The sequence below is a fragment of the Takifugu rubripes genome, chromosome 12 (genome assembly GCF_901000725.2).
Source record: "Takifugu rubripes chromosome 12, fTakRub1.2, whole genome shotgun sequence".
NCBI classification, from domain to species: Eukaryota; Metazoa; Chordata; class Actinopteri; order Tetraodontiformes; family Tetraodontidae; genus Takifugu; species Takifugu rubripes.
In genome coordinates this window covers 2,207,501-2,229,418 of record NC_042296.1, presented here as the reverse complement: position 1 = coordinate 2,229,418, position 21,918 = coordinate 2,207,501, and the positions used below count along the sequence as shown (strand labels likewise).

The 21,918-nt window shown below is 48.5% G+C and overlaps 2 protein-coding genes across 4 annotated transcripts in view; one reads left to right on the top strand and one right to left on the bottom strand.

Moving 5' to 3' along the window:
- The window catches only part of jarid2b (jumonji and AT-rich interaction domain containing 2b), a 67,820-nt gene extending 59,726 nt beyond the window's left edge, over nt 1–8,094 (top strand). For both annotated transcript variants that reach the window (XM_011608930.2, XM_029844758.1), the window contains exons 7-18: nt 104–1,547; nt 1,619–2,166; nt 3,269–3,361; nt 3,472–3,590; nt 3,681–3,751; nt 3,821–3,935; nt 4,029–4,134; nt 4,208–4,390; nt 4,878–5,008; nt 5,092–5,278; nt 5,413–5,520; nt 5,637–8,094. In XM_011608930.2, the coding sequence (XP_011607232.1) occupies nt 104–1,547; nt 1,619–2,166; nt 3,269–3,361; nt 3,472–3,590; nt 3,681–3,751; nt 3,821–3,935; nt 4,029–4,134; nt 4,208–4,390; nt 4,878–5,008; nt 5,092–5,278; nt 5,413–5,520; nt 5,637–5,864 (3,333 nt within the window). In that variant the 3' untranslated portion in view covers nt 5,865–8,094. The remainder of the gene's footprint in view (nt 1–103; nt 1,548–1,618; nt 2,167–3,268; nt 3,362–3,471; nt 3,591–3,680; nt 3,752–3,820; nt 3,936–4,028; nt 4,135–4,207; nt 4,391–4,877; nt 5,009–5,091; nt 5,279–5,412; nt 5,521–5,636) is intronic.
- Nucleotides 8,095–9,195: 1,101 nt separating this feature from the next.
- The window catches only part of dtnbp1b (dystrobrevin binding protein 1b), a 14,330-nt gene continuing 1,607 nt past the window's right edge, over nt 9,196–21,918 (bottom strand). Inside the window, exons 2-4 of one of the 2 annotated variants that reach the window (XM_029845576.1) lie at nt 12,894–13,061; nt 10,850–10,987; nt 9,196–10,747 (exon numbers count right to left, since the gene is read on the bottom strand). In XM_029845576.1, coding sequence (XP_029701436.1) covers nt 10,404–10,747; nt 10,850–10,987; nt 12,894–13,061 — 650 coding nt within the window. In that variant the 3' untranslated portion in view covers nt 9,196–10,403. The remainder of the gene's footprint in view (nt 10,748–10,849; nt 10,988–12,893; nt 13,062–21,918) is intronic. The other variant, XM_029845577.1, reaches the window with a different exon arrangement.

Below are 21,918 nucleotides of genomic sequence, written 5' to 3'. Positions count from 1 at the left end.
TTGTCTCTCTGTTTCCTTTTCATTTCCTCACTTCCTGTGCATTGTTGGCATTGCATTGTGATGGGATTGGCCTTATTTAACACATGTGTTCCTTTCATTGCAGGTCTCTAAGGTGAACGGGCTGACCCGGGCAGGCTCGGCGCAAGCTGCTGGTGGTGCTAAAAAAAGCCGCGACTTCCGACTGCCGTCCAAAACTGTGAAGAAGTACACAGCCACCGTGTCCAAGGGCCACGTCACCTACACCAAAGCCAAACAGAGAGAACTGGGCAAAAAAACCAAACTCGGCAGCAGCAGCAAACACAACAGCGCCGCCTCGGCACCGTCGTCAGCGAACAATCACAATCAGCACAGCCAGCCAGCAGCCAGCAACGGTCTGGCCAACTCAGGAAAAGCATCGGCACCAGCCCACCACAGCAATGCAAAAACCCGCAAACAGGTGCTATTATCCAATGGGCTGCACAATGTGACTGTCGGCACACGCCTCAACGGCAGGCTCAATGGGCAGCGGCACAACGCCCTGGTCAAGGAGGACGGGCAGAAACTGTACCAGCGCCAGCAGAGCCAGGGCGAGTGCCTCGGGCGAGAGGGGCTCCGCAACTCCAAGCGACGCCTGGAGGTGGTGCTCAACTCGGTGGGGATCGTTGAGCAGAAAGCCAAAAGCAGTGGCAGCGAGGCCAAACGGGCCAAGGTTCAGACGGCGGCTCTGGAGACGCGTAGCAGCAGCAAGAAGATGGCCAACCAAGAGAGAGCGGCCGCCCCCGCCACGCCTGTGTCGAACGGACATAAATCGGACACGCCCTCCTCTCCGAAACACCCATCTCCCGCGGCGTCGCCCCCTTCTCCTGCTCCCCCTCCTCAGCCGACTCCTTCTACACCAGCAGCCAGCGCGGAGCCGGTGAACCAGCGGCCGAAGCGGGCGTCAGCCGGCAAGCTGATGTTGATTCGACAAGCACAGCAGCAGCAGAGCAGGTCTCACGGTCGGAGCTCCTCCTCTTCCTCCCCTTCATCAGGCCAGAATCAACCACAGAACCCCAGTCGTGCCAGCACTACCTCAGACCCCCAACAGACCTCCGAGTCCTCCTCCAACGCCTCCTCTCCACTCTTTCCTGCCAACAATCCCGGACAGCTCAAACCAGCAGCGTTCCGATCTGCGGACCGCGACAAGGAGTGGGAGCGCGAGAAGGAGCTGACCCGCCAGAAGGAGCGCGAGCAGGAAAGGGAGTGGGAGCGCCAGCGGAGCAGAGCGGACGGCTGGCCGGCCCTCGGAGAAGCCCCCGTCTTCCGGCCGGTGCCGAGGGAGTTTCTGGACCCGTTGGTGTACTTGGACGCCGTGAGGGAACAGGCCGAGGCCGCCGGGATATGTCGAGTGGTGCCGCCGCCGGACTGGAGGCCCGAATGCAAACTGAACGAGGAGATGCGATTTGTTACACAGGTGCAGAGGGTCCACATGCTGGGCCGACGCTGGGGCCCCAACGTTCAGCGGCTATCCTGCATCCGCAAGCACCTCAAATCTCAGGGCATTACCATGGATGAGCCGCCGGTCATTGGTAGGTGTCCCGGCCCCACGGTGAGCCTGTGTGTCGGTGCGTGTGAATGAACCCTGTCTCTGTGTACGCAGGTGGTTGCGAAGTGGACCTGTCGCGCTTTTTCCAGCTCATCAACGACATGGGCGGCATGCAGCAGGTGATGGACCTGAAGAAGTGGACCAAACTGGCCGATCTTTTGCGCATCCCCAAGTCGGCGCAGGACCGGCTGGCCAAGCTGCAGGAGGCGTACCTGCAGTACATCCTCTCCTATGACTCGCTGAGCGCAGAGGAGCGCCTCCGGCTGCTGGCTGAGGTGCTGCAGGAGAAAAAGAACATGGAGACCCGCCGGGGCCCTCTGGAGGGTCTCTCCGACTCCTCCGCACCGAGCGCGCTGGTGCTGCCACGCTACGAGCCCAAGAATGGGCTAGCGGGCGGGATGGTGGGAGGGGCAACGGGGCACCATCGCACCAATGGAGTATACCACCATCTGAAGGAGCTGGAGGCTCAGGTCAAAGCAGGCCGGCGCCGGCTCTTCACTCAGGAAAAACAAGGCAAAGAGGACAGGCAGCACGTGGAGGAGGCGCAGCAGGAAGAGGAGGACGGCGGCGTCCTTAGTGACCAGCACAAATGTATTTACAAGGTGAGCAAGAGGACGGTCTTTGCTGATGAAGCACAGAGACGCCAAACTCAAAAACGCAGCGTTTACTCGCCCGCTGCGTCCGTAAGTGTCTGAATGTAGCAGCACACAAACGTCTTCACTGTTTACAAATCAATCAGGACTCAATTTGCACTTTATCTCGGACGCACGCGCCGCGCCACAAACAGACGACTTCTGAGCGCGAAAGAGTAGCGGGATTCACAGAGCCGCTGTTCCAGCTGCTGGTACGGGCGGTGTATCCCCACATCCCCTGGCAGCTGTGTTGACTCTGGCTGGCTGAAATGTAGGTCAAAGAGAAGCCCCCCCCCCCCACCCAAACCCCGCCTGCTCCGTCTCCCTTTAAATCACCTCCCTCTCTCCTCTCCGTTAGCCCCCCCCCCCCCAGAGTCCAGCCTTCTCGCCAACAGACTCGTACTCCGTCATGCTCGATACGTTCGTCGAGGCCTCTGACAGGAATTAATGCACCTGCGGCGACAGTCCAGCAGCTACAGGTTGCAAAACTGCGCGTGTGTGTGTGTACACTCACGCGCGTGTGTGTACGAGCACGCTATCGTTTATTTACACGTCAATCCCAGATCTTGTTGCCTTAGATGCTAAACTCTGGACATTGTGCCAATAAAGGAGGATTGTTGCTATTTAGGACGATCCCAGTGTCTGTGCAGACCCCAGAGGTCTAACTGGACTTCACCGGGTCTCTGCTGAACAATCGTCCGTTTGTCCAAGTCCGTGTGACGTGTGTAGTGGCTGTCACCGTCCCCCGGCCCCCCCTCCACTATCCTCAGACTTTATCAGGAGTGGCCCCCAAGTGGAGGTTCTATTTCACTTCTCTCAGAGGAACAAAGTGCACGTCGTGGGTATAATTATGTCTCATTACACCATGAAGGCTTTAGACGAGCGCTGCTGACGTTTTTTGCCCGTACGACTCGGTCAGGCCTGGACTCCGGCACTCTGGAACCCTGTAGCCGTTGGAACGCCATTGCTAATTCCCTACAGTTTAATCCCAACGCATTTCTTTCTATTTGGTCCCGGTCGACTGGGCACATTTCCGATGCTAAGTCTCACGCTGAACGTCTCTTTGTTGCAGGGGAAATCGGTGTCTTTGACCAACTTCTTCAGGATAGCTCGGAACACCATGACCATGTGCTTTAACAAGGAACCGGGAGCTGCTGAGGTCGAGGTTAGCGTGCTAATGTCTGCGTCAGCTCTTGATATATATTTATCAGCCGTGCACTTCTGGAGGTGTGAAACCTGTATCGGGCTGATTCGCCCCCCTCTTTGTTCTCTCAGCAAGAGTACTGGAGAATCGTGGAGCAGAGGGACTGCCACGTGGCAGTGCATTGTGGGAAGGCTGACACTAGTACACACGGCAGTGGTTTCCCCACAGGAAAGTCAGAACCCTTTTCAAAGTAAGTAACCCGAAAAGCTTCCCAGCTGCGTGACAGCGAATCTAAGCAGAGGAATCTCCCAAAGTAACCGTGTCCCGATGTGTTCCTCAGACACGGATGGAATCTCACTGTCCTTCCAAATAATTCTGGATCCATTCTGAGGCATCTGGGTGCTGTGCCTGGTAAGTCTGCTTTAAAAAACCCACCTGGAGATTTAAGTGTAATGCTAAAACCCCCGTTTCTCCCCGCAGGGGTGACCATTCCCTGGCTCAATATTGGCATGGTCTTTTCTACCTCATGCTGGTCTCGAGACCAAAACCGCCTTCCATATATTGATTACCTACACACTGGTGCTGACTGCATTTGGTATGTATGGACCTTTGGAGAAATGTGTTAGAGTAGCAGTGATTTCGCCTACACGTGCCTTTTAATTGTGAGCCCTGGGCGTGACCCCTGCAGGTATTCTGTCCCTGCTGAGGAGAAGGCAAAGTTGGACAAGGTGGTCCATACACTGCTTCAGGCCAACGGCACCCCAGGACTAGACATGCTGGAGAAGAACATCATGGTCAGTGTCTGCGGCCGAACCGTCACACCTCTTTTGTCCGTAGAAAGTGGAATCATAACATTTCGTCCCCCAGATCTCTCCGGAGGTGCTGTGCCGCGAAGGCATCAAGGTTTACCGTACGGTGCAGCGGAGCGGGCAGTTTGTGGTCTGCTACCCCGGTGCCTTCGTCTCCAAGGTTTGCTGTGGTTACAGTGTGTCTGAGACGGTGCACTTTGCCACGCCACACTGGATGCACCTGGGATACCAGGCTGCCAAGGTGAGCGGATGGATCCCGATGGGCAGAGCAGCGCGGGGCACGCGTGGAAGTCACGCTGTCACGAGGCCAAAATATCACCCCGTCATTTCTGTTGCGCTCGGGATGCAACACTGCCACCCCGTGGACAGAAGCGGCTACAGCGCCTAAAACTCTGGTTCTTTCTTTAGATATTTATTGTTCTGAACGTTAAGGTGTAATTTTAAGGTGTAACATATTCCTAAGAGGATGTCTGTTTATAGCACAAATGGAAGAAAAGTAAATATCCTATTCTGTCATTATGACCATTAGAATGATGAAAATATCAATATATATCCCCCACACCCTATTGAATGCCTGGCTGAGATGGCTCTCGTGGGTAATTGAACATTCATACAATATTATGTGTTGTGTTGCACGGCCGTAAACATTAATTTGGTTACTCTGCAGCCAGAACAATAGCCAATATAATTCCTGCTGACTGATTAAATAGCACGGATTTTGTGCGCAGGACCTCAAGTGTCGTCGCATAGCCAAACCTTTCTCCATGGAAAAGCTGCTGTACCAGATCGCCACAGCTGAATCCAAGAGGGACAACGGCTTTCTCCTCACCACCATCTCCACCCTCCTCAAAGACCTCAGGTGGGCGGTGTGGTGCAGATCAAAGAAATCCAATTTGGCCAAGCTAGTCTTCCTGCCCTGATTCAATCACTGCGTCCCAACAGGAACATTGAGCTATGTCAACGGCAGGAACTTTACAAGGCTGGTTTGCTGTCCTCCGCCCGCTACGGCACCCACGACGGTAACCTCGGCCCCGGGGAGGGACGTAAAAAGCCCCGCGGTAAATGGCTGGCACTGGAGTCCTCGGAGAGACGCTGCCAGATCTGTCAGCACCTCTGCTACCTGTCCATGGTGAGAGAGCGCGCTGCCTTTTATCCTCCAACAACAGACGAACAGAAGAACATCATGTCAATGATCCGCGAAGCGCCGGCTCGCACGCCTGCATATGTGAGATGTGATTTCTGACTCCGGTTTTGGTTGCGCAGGTGGTTCAGGAGACGGACAACGTGGTCTTTTGCCTGGAGTGTGCACTGCGATACGTGGAGAAGCACAAGTCCTGCAGGGGCCTCAAGATGATGTATCGATACGATGAGGTAGGCCGTCGCTGCCGTCCACTTCCCCCCGTGTCCACACGGGGGAGCCAGAGGAAGGAGAATCTTCCTTTAGATCAATGAGATCAACAGACTTGTTTGATTTGCGTCCCCATCAGGAACAGATCAACAGTCTGGTGAACCAGGTGTGCGGCCGGGCCATGGTGAAGAACGGGAGTGGCGGCGGCGGCGTGATCGTCAGCAGAGGAGGGGGGGACCCCTGCCACGGATTGAGCCCCGGCAAAGCATCGCCAGCGAAGCGAGGGCCCCAGAAGCGCGCCACAGTCGAGGTGTCCCTGGCACGCCTGTCCTCCAGTCACATACCCAAGGCCGCCGCCGTGTCCTGAACGGGGGAGGGGACACCTTGACTTCACTGCCCGGTGCGCTGTGCCCACATCCTCCACCCCTCCCCTAAAAGAAATGAAACCTACCAAACTCCACTTTTTTTTAAAAAAAAAAGAAAAAAGCAAACAACAAAAAACATCAAGCAGGGTCACTATCAGCCCCCTGCTCGACCTCCTGATATTTAAGATCGATTGTTTTTGAGCTTGAAAATCTACTCACAGAAATATTCACCGCCCCCCTTAGTATGACAGGCTTGTTTGTATAAAAAAAAAGAGTAAAAAAAAAAAAGAAAAGATGTCTTTTTTGCACTAGTGTGAAAGAAACATTTGTTTTTATCCTCGGTGATTTTAGAACGCGGTTATGTCGTCTTTTCATTCAGCATTAAGTGTGACGAGAAGACTACCTCCAGCACTCGCCCTCCAGGGGGAACTGGGTTACATTTGATACCTTCTTCTTGCATCACTCATCCCCCCTCCCGAGACTGAAGCCTCCCCCTTTCCCATCATGCATCACTCAGCTGTGAACGTGGGACAGACGATTTTTTTAATTTTTCCCTGAAATGAAGGCAACATTGTTTTATTCACCCAAAGTTTCCTCTGTCCTTGATCAGAGGAGGAGGAATCGTCTTTTTTTTTTTTTTTTAAATAGATTTTTTTCTTCTAGTTGCAGCTCCTGCATCGTTTCCTTCTGGTTTGAAAGGGGACGGGTGGTCATGGAGGTAAAAACTTGAAAGACAGACCATGTTGGTTCGTTGTTTGTTCTCGTTTATCAAGGTTTTTTTTTTTTATTACTTTCATTATTTTGTGCTTGTTTCCCTCCCCACAAAGTCATCTGTGTCCTATTATTGTTTTTATCATTGTGGATGTTTCTGTTTGTCACCGGATGTGAGCGGGGGGGGCTGCTTGACCCCTGAAAGGTCACCGCTCCCCTCGTCGTCCGGTAGTATGGAGGGATCCCTCGTTCGCGAGCAAGTGAAAACTGTGCCTGAATCTTAGTGAGGAGGTCCATTTTTATTGGTGCTGTTGGTTCTTATTACTGTATAAACAACACAAATTAAAAATCTGGGGGCTAGCGTCTGCCGCCGGCTAATGGCTAGCCGGCTTGGCCCCGCCCCACAGGGCAGAAAAGGCTTCTGAGGCTTTTCTGGTTCTAGATGTGCAATCGTGTTAACATTCCATTCTTCCAGTCCTCTTGTTTCATCTGTACCAGTAAACATTAATTATTATATTATTATTTTGTTTTGTTTTTGATTTTGTCGGTATCTCGCGTAGAGCCACTAGTCAGAGTGTAAAATGTGAAATATTAAATTCAAGTTTGTTTTTTTTGTTTTTTTTTTTAAAAATCGTCCTTTCTTTTGGCTTTTGCATTTTCCCAGATATATAATAAGTGATTTTAATTTTTAATTTTTTTTTAGATACGAGAAAGTCCAACCGAAACAAAACATCTTTTTTTTTTGTACATAATCCTGTAAAGTTCTTTAAATACTTGAGCCTTTTTCTGGGGTTAAGTAGATGAGAAAGGAAGGAAGAGAGGAAGAGGAGAGTGAGGAGAGTGCTTGATGAAGAAAAAGCCTTACATTACCCTTTCTTCATCCGTGTGAGTTTGACGCTTACAGGGTTGCTCTGGTAAACGTGTATAAAAAAATTAATTAAGTGCTGCTTATATCACTGAGAAAGAAGATATAGAGTAGCAGATGACTGCCCCCAACTTAGTTTTGTTTGTTTAGCTTTACTTTTTTAAAGAAAAGGGAAAAAAAAGGTGCGTTCACAAAAAAAAATGGGTTTTTACATTTTCATTACTGAAAATTCAACAAAAATGTAGTAGCTACTCATGTTGCACTGAGCTTGCCAGTGGTGACTGTCAAGGAAAAATCCTATAATCCAGTTTGTTGGTTGTCGTCCCTTGCAGAAGACTGAACTGTTTAGGACTATTTAAAGAAATACCAAGTCGGGTGTTTTTCAGCATAATAAAAAGTGGTTGTCAAGTTTTTATGGCCTTACCAGATGTTTTATTCTGATGGGATTTCCTTTAAGTTCTCTTTTGTTTGTTTCTTCCATTTTTCTACGGTATAAACTACTTGCTCACGGTGGGGTCTCTGGTGACTTTATTTATTAGTGCCGCAGCTCGGCCTTTCCCCCCCTCGGAAAGAGTCTCTCATGTTGGTTATATTGACTTTTTTTTTTTTTACTTTTGAAGTTTGTACTTAAGGTTTAATAAAAACTTACCGACAATTCACTGTTGCTTTTTTCTGTCCTGTTTGACACCTTTTGTAAACTTTTCAATATTGAGGGGGGGGGGGGGATTTTCCATATATTCCAAATAGCTGCTACAGGGAGGGTACGCAGAGCCAGGTCGCCCCCTGGATGGCCAGGTCATGCTAACACCCTATGTGAGCGTTTGTGGGGTTGGTACCTTGCTCAAGGGTACTTCAGCAGATGCTTCAACAAACGTAATGCTTGGAATTGAACATCTAGTTGTTCGTTAGCATGAAACACTCCATCTGTCCCATAGCAGCAAAATATAAACACTGTTAGCAGAGGATGGTTTCGATCCATTGACCTCTGGGTTATGGGCCCAGCACGCTCCCGCTGCGCCACTCTGCTGCCTTCAGAGGTGAATTTGAATATTCCTGATCAGATTATCCCAATGATCTGATTACCCCAGGACAGATGTCTTGTATCATCACCACTCTGCTACATATCAGCGACCAGAGTTGCTCTTCTAGATTAAATCCAATGACTTGATAAAATGGTAAATTATCAGATTTCATTCACAGTACATGTGTAGCGTCTGACAGGAGCAGCAGAGTGGCGCAGCGGGAGCGTGCTGGGCCCATAACCCAGAGGTCGATGGATCGAAACCATCCTCTGCTAATGATAATTAAGATTTTTTCCTACTGCTCAAGCTTCATCCACTGCTTGTCACATTCGTCTCAGGTCCTTTCAGGCCTGTTTGTGCATAAATCTGATAAAAGCAAACACATTTTTCACCATCACAGTGATGATCTGATCATTAGAAGCTGCTTTTATGAATGAAACACTTAATAAAGTTAAAAGCACTGTAGCAGAGGATGGTTTCGATCCATCGCCCTCTGGGTTATGGGCCCAGCACGCTCCCGCTGCGCCACTCTGCTGCCGGAAAATGGAACAAGCATGGAGCCAAGATGCCCATCAGATAAGACTATGACAATTTGCTTAATCCCAGTTTGGATTTTATGGTCATGTAATCGGGCCCAGTGATTGGGAGCTTCACTTCTCCCCACTAGATGGTGCTCAATCTTTCAACATGTCCCCTTTACAGGCTTGTAATAGTTATTTTACAAGAACTCCAATGCAAAGTCAGGGTATTTATTATTTGAAAAGAAAATAGACGTACTTCCTCCGAAAAAAGGTGCTGTTTGAGTGTGAGTCAAGTGATTCTGAGAGCGCTGGACGCGTGTGAGCGCTGTGCTGCAACACCAGTCACAACGAGACACCGTTGGCCTTCAAACGTCCTTTACTATTGCTTCTCCTCCTTTTTTGCTGGGAAAACAACTGTAAACATAGACGGACAACAGCAGAACCCAAACATCTCCCGCATGGAAATTCACTGCAGGTCTTTCCGTTTGCTGTCCACGCCTCCACGGCCAGGCTGTAGCAGAGCCGGGCATCCAGAGAGAGCACACGGGGGCCGTTAGCATGCTGGAAGCCCATGCTGAGGGGACGGCCTGCGGGAGGGCGCCGAAAGGGAGCGGTAATGCAGTTACATCACAAATATGTCAACATTTCTGTACAGTAACAAATACGTGGATACACATGAACCTTCTGAGACTCATCAAGTGCATTCTGGGAATTCATACTGGGGTTTGGTCCTCAATAAGACGAGAAGTTCACCCAAATATTATTGGATAAAGGAATGGCAATGGGGGAACTCTCCTGTGTGTGTGTGTGTGTGTGTGTGTGTGTGTGTGTGTGTGTGTGTTTGTTTGGCAACAATACGATAGTATGCAATACATAAGCTAAAGCCAACAGTACAATTTATGGCACTAAAGTATTATTATTATTATATTACAGGTAGATGAAAACTCACTTTAATTACGAACTGTGCGCCCCCTGCTGGTCATTAGTTAGGCGAGTAAAGATTACAGATATTTCATTAAAAATTAATAGGGCCTAAATTTGTCTCTACTGTGAATTTGTGGATTCTGATTTTATTTTTTATTTTTTTTACCTTAACACTTTCTTTAATTTAGGATAAAAGACAGCAATCATAATAAGGAAATTGATCAAATCTATTGCAGATTTTTTTTTAAAAAAAAAAGCTTTTGACCAATACATGCATATAATCTGTGATTTACGTATAATAATAAAGGAATTCCAGGACAGGATTCCAGATCTGTTCTATATTTCAAACTGTTGGTCTTTTAAGGCAAAGTCATGTGGCGGTTAGTGCAATCTCACTTGATTTCCCAAAAACCCGAATACTTTTGAGAAGTGCCAGTGTTGATCTGTGTGTGTGCATGTGTGTGTGTGCATGTGTGTGTGTGTGTCTCCAGTCTCTCTTCAGTCCTTTGGCCTGTTCTCCTCACAGTCTGTGCTGCTCTGCTCCTCCGCTCTGTCCAGCAGCGCTGTGTCCACATGCACCTCCTCTTCATCCAGGGTCACCACGACGGGGGGTCTCCTCCGCCTCGAGCCCGCCACACCTCCCCCTCGCTCCTCCTCCTCCTCCTGCTCCTCCTCCTCCTGCTCCTCCTCCTCCTCCTCCTCTTCCTCCTCCTCCCCGGCCTCCGTATCCTGGCTGGCCGAGTCGGTGCAGGTGGATGAGAGGGAGGACAGCTTGTGGCGTAGCTCGGCCTGCGTGGGGACCTGGAGGCTGATCTCTGCTGTGAAGGACTCCACATCTGGACCTGAAGGTAAAAAGGGGTGTGTTTAAAGAGGTATGCATGTGTGTGTGTGTGTGTGTGTGTGTGTGTGAGAGAGAGAGAGAGAGAGAGTGACTGGGTACCCACCAGGCGAAGCTGCGCTGTTATCCTCTGCCCCAGAGTGTAGAAACACATCCAGGGCTTCATGGTCCGACATGTCCATTAAATCCATCTGCTCCAGCATGTCCACGTTCACCTCCATGGAGGACATGCTTCCTATTGGCTCTGGACACGACACGGGACGGCATGACATTAGCATCATGTAAACCCAAAGTATTTGCCAGGAGCTAGCAAGGGGCTGAGTCCAGGAAGAGATCAGGTTGTGTGTCCCGTCTGATGCCAAAATTTAAGATGGATGGTGGTTGAACAGTTAGCTACATGACTCAAACATTAGCTACATTAGCCAAACATTAGCTACAAGTGCCAAAGCATCACAACAAATAATGGATTAGCAAAAGGAAGCGATGACAAGATACTTATGACAGCAAAAGATTCAGACTCATCCTCAAGCATTGCATATGTACATTTAAAATCCTGTTCAGGGTTGCTATGGCGATCTCAATAGCACAGCTACACTAATGTGAAGGTTTTCAGCATATATAGTTTATGATATCGTTTTTATGGCATATATTACTAAATACTATATAGAAATAGTATAAATGTACAAATTTGTATTATAAATAAAGATGTGGACTCGTGTAGAATCAAGGGCATCAAGCAACAACAAACATTTGTTGGCTTTTAGTAACAAATTCTCTTTAGTTATTCTCGTATTTTGTTGTTAAAATGAATATTTTACTTCATCATTGATTCGACACCGTCCACTGGATTTTTCCGGCATGCAGCTGAGCAAAATAATGTTTGCAGAAATGATGAGTGAATGAAAACAGCCATCCCAGGGGTCCTAGCTGGTCGCTAACTGGTCACACTATTGCTATCCTTCACCTCCCTGCTGTCCTGGATTCACCACCTTGCTGGGGTGAGGACCCCTGGAGTAAGACCACAATGTGCTGCATGCGTCACAAACAGCCAGTCAGTTCACTGTGGTGGTGGGGGGGGGGGTGACAGTCGCGAGCAAAGGGAGATGATTGGCCAGCGCACAGCAGTGAGAGACGTTTTCATTGGCTACCGTACCTCAAAGAAATGAGGAGAGTGGAGCAGGGCAGCACAGGGAGGGAGAGAAGAAGAATGAGAAGGAGAAAAGACCCCAGTCCTCCCTCCCCGAGTCCTTCAGATACACATACTAAAGACCCCAACCACAAACAGGCACACACCAGTCACGAGTCCTCTTAAGACGGCTTACGTTGACCCCAAAAAGAAGGTCCTGAGGGCCACAAATATGAAGGAAAACAAACGCGCGCACACACATACACACGTGACCCATTTGTGTGGCTCCTTGGTAAAAGCATTAAGGTGCTGAGACCAGAGCATCAATTCCACCCGGCTGCCTGTAAATGTGCTCTTCTTTTAGCCCCTCTGTGACCTTCCCTAAAAGGCTCCTGCTGGGGGGGCTATTGCAGTGAAATTACAGAGGAGAGATAGGGAGGGTGTGTTTAAGACCCTTCAGATTAGACCCTTTCTCTCTCTCACTGTACAGAGAGAGAGAAAGTGTGTGTGTGTGTGTGTGTGTGTGTGTGTGTGTGTGTGTTCCACAGCCCCCGTCTCCTCCTTCCTCTCTGCTCCACAGGCCTGTATAATAAAGCATTTCCAGAGGATTAACAGAGCAGGATAGATGAATGGAAGGAGAAGACGTGGCCCAGAAGACTCCGGTCTTTCTGAGTGCACTGTGGGGTATTTTAGAACAGGCTTTTGGCTCTCCTGCTGTTGGGGGTAGGGGGTGGGGTGCAAAGCACAGCAGATTTCTTGTAGAAAACCAGCAGAAGACACCATTTTCGAGTCATTCAAGGTGCGGCGCCCTGCTGCTGAACTCGGTTCAATCCTGTGACACTGAGCTGAAGTGTGAATGTCTCGGTGGACAGAAGGTGTAGACGCTGTGGTCCAGCCCTGCGGTCAAAGACACCAGTGTTCCCAACCCTCACAGTCAATATTTGCGATTCTCTGCGTTTTTAACCTCAAACTAGTCCTTAAATGTGGAGAGGACGTGTGTGACGAGCACACATCTCACTCTCACCTCTTCTCTCGGTGATCTGCAGGTAGCCGGTGGACAGGTACTGCTCCATGTCCTGCTGGAAGGCCTCCTCGAAGAACTTCTGCCTCTCCTTTAGCTTGACCTGGGTTGGTGGGACACCTCCCTGTTCTGCCCCAGGGACCCTCTGTGCGTGCTCTGTATCGGACTCCACTGGGAGAGAAAAGTGTGGATGAGAATATGCTCAATTCAAGCCAAATTATGATTAAAAACACATTGTCCTTAACAACAAGGCTTTTCCCAGCGCTGCCAATTTAAGGCAAACTGGTGGCGTGTGTGTGTGTGTGCATTCTCACATTTGGTGCATGTTGAGCACCAATAGTCATTTTACCAGCCAAGTGGGGACATGATTGTCCTTTTGCAAAGCAAGACAACTGGACTTTTAGACTTGATTTTAGAGTTGAGGTTAGAGTTCAGTTTAGTTTAGGGTTAGAGATGGTTAGGGTAAGGACCCTATACTGGTATACTGGTATTATATGGTACTATATCTATGGAAGTGCCCACAAAGGTAGAAATGTGAGCATCAGTGTGTGTGTGTGTGTGTGTGTGTGTGTGTGTGTGTGTGTGTGTGTGGCTACAGCCTCCAGTCTCTGTCAGTCTGTCTCTTTAGTTTTCTCATGGTCCCCTGACGGACGGCAGGATTATGTAAGACTCGCTGCTGACGCTAACCGCTGTGACAGACGCTGGACCGCAACGCAGGACCCGCCTGACGTGCTGAGAGTTAAATTAGACGGTGTGCCAATGTGAGTTTCCGTCTGATCATCTTCCCCCCGCGGTCCTCAATGAGACATTTAAACCTAAAATAAAACAAACCCTCAACAGTTTGTGCAGATACGTCTGACAAGCACAATCCTGATCGATGAGACTGGACGTGCAGCAAATGGATACATAATGAGGTCAGGTGGACGACCCCCCCCCCCCCCCCCCCCCACACACACACACACACCCTCTCTCTCTGCCTTGTGTCCAAATATCATAAAGGTTGTGTTATTAGATTCCGCCACGAAGGAAGTGGTTGTGAGGTGAGTGAAGGGGAAGCAGGGGGTCAATGTTGTTCAGCTGTAATCAGTGGTCAGGAACATTCATAATACGGCTCCATCATGTCCGTTTGTGCCTCCCTGATCACATTTGGATCCCTCGTCTGCCTGAGGCTGGCTTTAGCCCATCCACCCACCTGCTGGACGTGCAATTCTCATCTTTTATTTCAGGCTCTGCTCTCAACCAGGCTACAAAACATCCAGCCGAGATGCTGATCGTCTTCAGAGAGGATGAATGAAGGTTTCTGTTGAAATGTTGTGAAGTATTATTAGGATCTGTCCTCAGAACCATAAAACTGCAGTGATTCATGTGCAGGAAGACACGTGCATCTGCTGATGACTCCCGTCTGTGTTGACGCTGGTCCCAGCAGATGTTGCCCAGTAAAGTGACATCAAATAAGCTGTTAGAATGTGGAGAAATCAGCCATGTTACTCTGTTCCCGCCAACGTGGCGCTTTATTAACAGCTGCTGCGCGCATGCTAACAATGCTGCTGCGGAAAATGTGTCAAGTAGGTGTTTTTTACCGATTGGTACATCTAAAATGCTCAGTGGTTGATTGTTGATCTACTACTGTGCCATCAACACTTCATAATAATTAGCATCCTGTCTAGCTTTGACTGCAAAGGATGATGGGATGTATCCCTTTCTTAAGGAGCATCACTTCTCCACTACTTTTCACACTGCATTATGGGATACTTTCAGTCGACTCAGTAGAATACAGCGACCCTGACTTTATATTGATACAACCCTACAAGATGCCGTACACCCTAATTAGCACACTATATAGGGAATAGGGGTGATTTTGGACACAGTGTGTGTTTGTACGTAGCGTGAGAATATGTACGTCACTGAAAGTGAGGACATTCTGGGGAAGTTCTAATAAAAGGTTAGCATTTAGTTGTGATTAATAGTGTAGCAGCCAAAATACCCACTAATATCTGGCTTCATTAGCTGGTGGGACTGAGTGTGTTCGCCGTTCAGTTCCGGCTCACACCACCTTTCAATAGACCTGGATTTTTATTGTTCGCGAGTGTCCGGATTGATGCTTTTCCGGTGATCTGCATGGAAAAGCGATGCTACTGCTAGCTTCCTCCCTTGTAAAAAGCCGTGTGCACACATTGCTTGTAGCTTGGAATTGGCTTGGGGGGGACTGGGGGCTGAATTACGTCTTTAAAAGTCCTCACAATACTGGTACTAAGTGTTTGTGTGTTCATGCTTTTGCAGCTGTGTGAGTGTTTCTTGTCATACACAATGTTCTGCCATTAACGTGCTGATGAGCTTCTGTTTCCTCGCAGGTACGTGAGATTTTCTGACTGAACCTCTTCCAGGATGTTAAACAGCCTCCATAAATGCCAAATCCGCGGGGGGGTCGGGAAATGCAGCCGAAAAGCGGCGAGGAAGCGTCAACATTGAAACAAGCTTTCAGATATGTGAAGCCGACACTAAAGCGCACACTCGAAAACCCCCGTTTCGTTCATCTTCTCAATGGACCTTTTGAAGACGCTTCACGCATCACAGTCGGAGCTCTGCCTGGAATCGCCTGGCTTGATCTTTCAAATGCAAATAAGACGCTGGCATATGCAGCTTAAATGGTTTTAAAAAAACGCTAACTGCTGTTTTCGTAGACGCCGGCATCTCTGTGTAGGAATCATCCATGTTTCGAGTCACGAGGGAGAAGCTCAGCCAGTGAACTGGCCACCGTCGTGTTCTTGAACGCAGCCATAGACCCGGATCCTGGCCTCCAGCATGTAATGATCCAGATGTTATGTCCAGAAAACCAGCAAACACTGTGGCGACACTTAAAAACACAGAGTTTGATCACAAAAAGTGAGCCGATTATCTGAACTTTGAGTTAAAGTGCGATAGAAGTTGTGTCAATGTACGTGTTACATTTGTTTACAACAGTTTACATCATATCACATCACCAAAGAGATGAAAACTTCAGAATCTGGGAATCAGGCTTCTGTCCCGGGTGGATTTGTTGGTTTGTCTGCTTGGATCTGCCAAATATTCCACTGGGAAAGTCAAGCTGAAGACAGCGGAGAGATTCTTCTGTATGCCCTGTTCACTAGAGCCCTGGTATTTTTAGACACCCACCCACACACACACACACACACACACACATACTTGTACTCCTAACTTTGATAGACATAACACATAACCCCACTCCTAAACCCAATCTTCCCTTTATGAGGTCTTTCAAGATTTGAACAATTTCCTCATAAATAAGGACTAAATATATGTTTAAAGCAGGAATGCAGCATCAGAGATGCCTCTAGTGATCAAACCAACTCATTTAGTTTGAGGATCCATATAATTGCATTGAACTGAAGCCTTTGAAGACTGTGGTAGAGCAGAGAAAAGCTCAGAGAAATGGGAGACGTTACTGAGAGGGCCTAAATTGTGCAGAAACATACAAGATGGTGGGAAAACCGAGTGGATGGGTCACAACTGGCTGTCTGTGGAATTAGGGACGGACCAGTGAGATTGATGGGGGGAGGGGTGTGCAATTTCACACCTGTTCTGGGCATTTTTAACACAGGCGTCTCTAAGATGATTGTACGTTCATTTATTTTAAAAAAAGAGAAAAAGGCAAATTAAAGTCATCACACTCGCCACCATCTTTAATTCATCACTGATTACCTCAGTTATTTCCCTGGCCTCCTTCCAGCGCCTGAACAACAATTTTACAGCTGGTGCACCGCGGGGGATTTAGATGAACCCCTGGTCTAAAGAGCTTAGAGCCACTTTTGATAGAAAGCCGTGAAGCTAACAGAGCGTTAGCAACAAATAAGCACAGCACTAAAATCAACTTTGTTCATTCTTGTCATCAATCAGGCCCCCAGCTATGGAAATTTAAACATTATGGGTTCTATTTGCTGGAGTAAAGATGGATTTGAGCAGACTGAGACTATGGAGGAAAGGGAAATACATAGTGTATATATTTAGCTTCCGTATCCTGCTGCCTCGTGACATTCAGCTCAAAACAATTCCTTTGCTGCGGGGCATCTGGCCTTTACACGTGTGTGCATTCCAGCATTCGCTGTGTTGCCGAGTTATCACACAGTCACACAGGCTGTGAGAAACTAGCTAGCAGGAGGGGGAAGGAAAGGGTGCTGGAACCCATCAGGGATTCACTTCAGTTTGATGTGGACAGAAGGAGCCGCACGAAAGCTTGTTGGACATAAACGCACCACAAACTGTTCGTGAAGATGCACATTTTTTGGTTTGGATGGAGCGTTTCGGCGGGACCATCTGTCCAGACCTGCATCTGAGTCTATGAGTGCAGCACAAACGGCTCGACTGGCACTTCTAAAGATTACATAACTCCAGCCTGGCGTCTGTGGCCATAAACCTGGAGGAGACGACAATTTGTTTCACGTGTTAGCGCCTGACAGCACGACGTCAAACAGAGGATCCATCCATTCATGAGGGGGGGAGCAAAGGTCGATGGTGAAAGTGAGGGCACCTTATCTCGAGGGGTCAACAGAGAAGGACACCAGCACACCTTTGCTCACTGGTTTATTATCAGGATAAGCAAATATGCTGCACACGGCTAACGGTAGCTAACGGTAGCTAACGGTTCTGGCCTGTGGGGGAGCAAGTGACAACTGTAAATGTGCAAAAGCGCCAATTCTGGGGCTAATCAAAATTTTGCAGTTGCTGTCGTCACGTCATTGAATCAATCTGTCTTTTCAAACAAGGACTAAATGAGCCTCAAGAAGAATGGAAGGGCTGATTATCCACATGCTTCCTGCGCGCTGAGATAAATACAGAGACACGGCACTCAAATCAGCATTCAGCCGATGCGCTCCCGTGCATGCTACGTTAGCCTGTGCCGTGGGAAACAGATAGAAATGCAACCTTTGCATAATAGGAGGCAATTAAAATAAAGCCCACATCACTGCTAATGTGGCTGGAACTATAAAAAAGTGGAGAATGAAAGGCTGTTTTTTGTGAATTACTCACCAGAAAGGGGATTTCACACACTAGGGAGGAAAAGGTCTTTTTAATCACAGAAAGAGTGCTAATGGCTGTAAGTTCTGGGTGCTACAATAGCAAATGTGGCTGATGTGGGTAGCGGGCTTCAGGCTACGTTTCAATCCTGCACCAGCTGCTGGGATGTTACTATGAAACCATTTAAAAATCCAGTTTTGACAGTCGGAGGAAGTGCTGATGATTTGGAAAGAGGGTGGGGGGTCCTCTCCTGAAAGAGCAGCGTGAAGATAAGTGGACCACGTCTGAGACGCGCTCTCTACTGCTATTTCGAGGAGGAAGAGTCCCCCGTTCAGACAGGTTTTGATGCATTATGCAGGAGACTCGTCTCCCCCCCCGACCGCAACGGCCATGACCTTACACGAGCGGACACACTCAACACGCCACGACTGCGGACGCCACCTTTCCTTTGTAACCTTGACAAAGTGAGACGTTCCAGATCTACACCGAACTCCAGACGGGTTCCTCTCAAGGATACAGAAGAAAGTTTTCACACAACTCCTCCCAAATCTAAATCCGAAGCTTTCTACGGGATTCCGGGTGGAAGCTGTTGTGTATCCCCCAGAAATATTCCTGCGCCAAGTTTAGACGTCAAAGAGACGATCAGTGTTTTACACTTATGGTTTTATGGAGGTGATTAATTCATGAAGGGTGTGAAACAAGCTCCTACTCATGTTTGCTGCTGAATCTTTGATTAGGACTCATGTTGAAAGGGAGCCAGAGTGTTTGATGCTTCTGGTAAATGATTGATTGGTTTACATGCAATAGAATCTGGAAGAAACGGGGGGGGGGGGGCGTGAACAGACGTTGGGTCATACGGTATGTGAGATATGATGAGGCTCCACGCAGAAACTCTGCAAAGAACTGTTGCTTTTTAAAACTAAATATTGGAAACACAATATTTCACTAAGGCTGAAACGTTCACAGAACTGCCACTTTATCAACAGGTTAGCATTAGCAGGTTAGCATTAGCACACGATTGTGGACATGCTAAGGAAAACATAATTTATTATTTTTCCCTCTCTGCTAAAAATCCCCCCCCCCCAACCCCCAAGCAGGAAAATGCACATCTAGAAGAAAAGCTTTTGAACATGCCGCAACGACGGCAGCAAACGTGTCAGAGCTGTTTTTACTAAGCTATGTCCCGCTGCGCTCCACTTCTCTGTCAGTGGGCATTACGCTCAAAATCATCGTCCCTCTTTTTCCTTCCTCTCTCACTCCAACACTCACTGACCAAAGGCTCACGTGTTAGCTACTTATGTACTGATTATAAGCTTTAAATAAGAAAAATCCCTTCATTTTCTCACCTAATTGACCTGTATATTGTTAAAATCTTAATTATCGGTAATTGCTGCACGTGTTGATTAGATCACAGGCTGGCCACTGTTAGCCGTGGACATCGCCACCTTCCTCTGCCACCGGTGGGTCCCCTGTGGGCTGCAGCTATTAAAATCAAACATTAATAACATTGTTCTCCTTGTAGCGAAGCAAGAAATCACTTCTGGGAAGCTCCCAAGATGGGATGATAGCATCGTTGCAGATGGCTCCAGATTAGCACCACATGATGCTAACTTGTCCGCCGGTTTCCTTTTTCATCAATAATTCCAAGGAGGATTTCTTGTATCGTTTGTTAACCAATGGGCTGGTACCTGTGTCCAAATGGGAACATTTATCCACCCCAAAATACCTAAATACCCATGATTCCATCTGTTGTTTTCTTGTGTGAGGCTACCAGCGGGACGTCTGGCACACAGGAAATCATCCCTTCCTCTCACAGGCTTCCTCGCCCTGTTACAGTGTGACTATATCCTCGTTTCTTCCATGTCAATTGTGATCATGTAGTTGCAGCAGATCTGCTCGTGCTGATCTGGGATCTGTTTTAAGCAAAGCAGAGACGGAAGATGGGGGGGGGGGGGTTGCGTTCCTTGACCTCAGCACAAATGAAAGGATGGGAACAAGCGGTCCTTGAACACCTCATCTCTCTGTGCCTGACCTCATTCACCAATAGTGTAATTAGACACAGAAAAAACACAAAACACACACTCACGAGGATTTCTGTATGGAAATGTTAGTGCGGAGATCATTGGAGCAGCACCGTTGGCTGTTTGGGCCCCCACCCCAATACCCCAGAGGGGTGGGAGGACAGCGAAAACCTTCCTGCTGAGGACAGACACGATGACGGGGGACGGAATCTTCAGGCCATCTGTGAGCGGATTTCGAAGGGAAATTTGTTATGACGGCAGATCAGACTCTTGTGAGGTTGAAGGGAGCCGTGTGTGTGTGTGTGTGTGTGTGTGTGTGTGTCCACCCCATCAGTCCACCCTCATCCCTCCATCCTTCCACACAGAACAACGGACACACCGCACCAAGTGAAACTTTCTTGCCGGTCCATCGTTATGGGTAACCATGGCGATTAGACCTCGCACACATGTGAAGAGGTTCAACGCCTGATGGCGTTATACAGGAAACCATCGTGGCAGGTGTAAATCTTTTCAGTGGGGCAGGTTAATGTGTCTTTTTTCATGACTCGCTCTCATTCAACCCCTCCACCTGGCGTCTGCCATCCGGTTCACCTCTCCTCCTCCTCCTCCTCTTCCTCTTCCTCTTCCTCCTCCTCCTCTTCCTCCTCCTCCTCCTCCTCCTCCTCCTCCTCCTCCTCCTCCCCTCTCTGCTCCATCCACTCGTGTTTGAAGACATTGAGTTCCTCTCACTCAATGTGTGAAAACGTCTGTAAATCCCAGGCGGCTGATTAGCCAGCGTGAAGGAGCAGACGGTGCGTTCGGGGCTTTGCCAACAATGTCTGTTGAACCAGGTGGTCGGTTCTGGTGAGGAGGGGGTCAGAGGAAGGAGAGCATGATTCTTAGGTCCCCTCTATCTTAAAAAGATAGATGATTTAATGTGTCGCCCTGGGACCGGATTTAACTCTATTTTTGTGACGCTACATCTACAGCTGCGCACGTATTGTGAAAAATCTAAAGTCACTCTCTGTCCTTTACTTTGACCTTGAAATGCTTGCTGTTTCCACATCTGCACCAAACCCAGGAGCCACTTGCTCTGATCCGTTAATGAAATTTCCCGTGAAACAAAGTAAGGTGTAAACATGCTGCTGGGAATGTGAGCGACATTGTGGTGAGTAGATTGAGCTGCACAGAAGAATCGTGCATACATTTTTTTTTAAAAGTCGTCATAAATTGCTGCAATAGTTTTAACTTGGCGACTTCAGCCGGGCTGCTGATTGTGGCCACCAAAATGTCCAAAAAATGCAGTTTCAGCCAAAGGCAACATCCCCTTCAGACCGTAGCCGACAGAAGCAAATTATTAGGCCCTTGTGTGAGAAGCCATCCAACATGAGGAGTATTTCTGGCTGTTTGAACCCCCCGAAGGGAGAAAAGGGTTCTTTCTGGGGGACTCAGAAGTTGAGTTTGCTCACAGCATTAGCGACCAGGAGACAGGAGGCGGCGGCTACTGCGCTCCGCTGCTCCAGACCCCGCTCATTAAAGCAGCACAAAAGACTAATCACATCTGCACAGCTTTGATTTACATGCAATTAAAGTTTCATGTGAACGGAGATAAACCAGGCAGGGAGGGGGGCAGGGAGGACAGAGGATGGGGGAGGACAGAGGAGATTAGGGAGCAGAGATAGGAGAGCGGAAGTGATGACACGGCACATCCATCTCGGTGGCAGGAGCCTGCTGTTGGTCCTTTACAGAGGACACAAACCGATGCAAACTCTGCTGAGCGTCTCCTCTAAAAATATTCCTGCTTTATTAAGAGTCCATAAATACTCCAAAATTATGCTCTATTTTTGTCCCAGACAATGCGGGGTTGTGCGATTGTTGCACTTTCTCGTTCAGCTCCGTTCGCTTTCATTTGCTTTAATCCTAAATTATTCTTGCTGGTGCTGAGTTGCGGTCCTGGAGCGGCCTAAAGCTGCCTGACCTTTCCGGATAAAGAGACTCTCGTACGACGGGAAGAT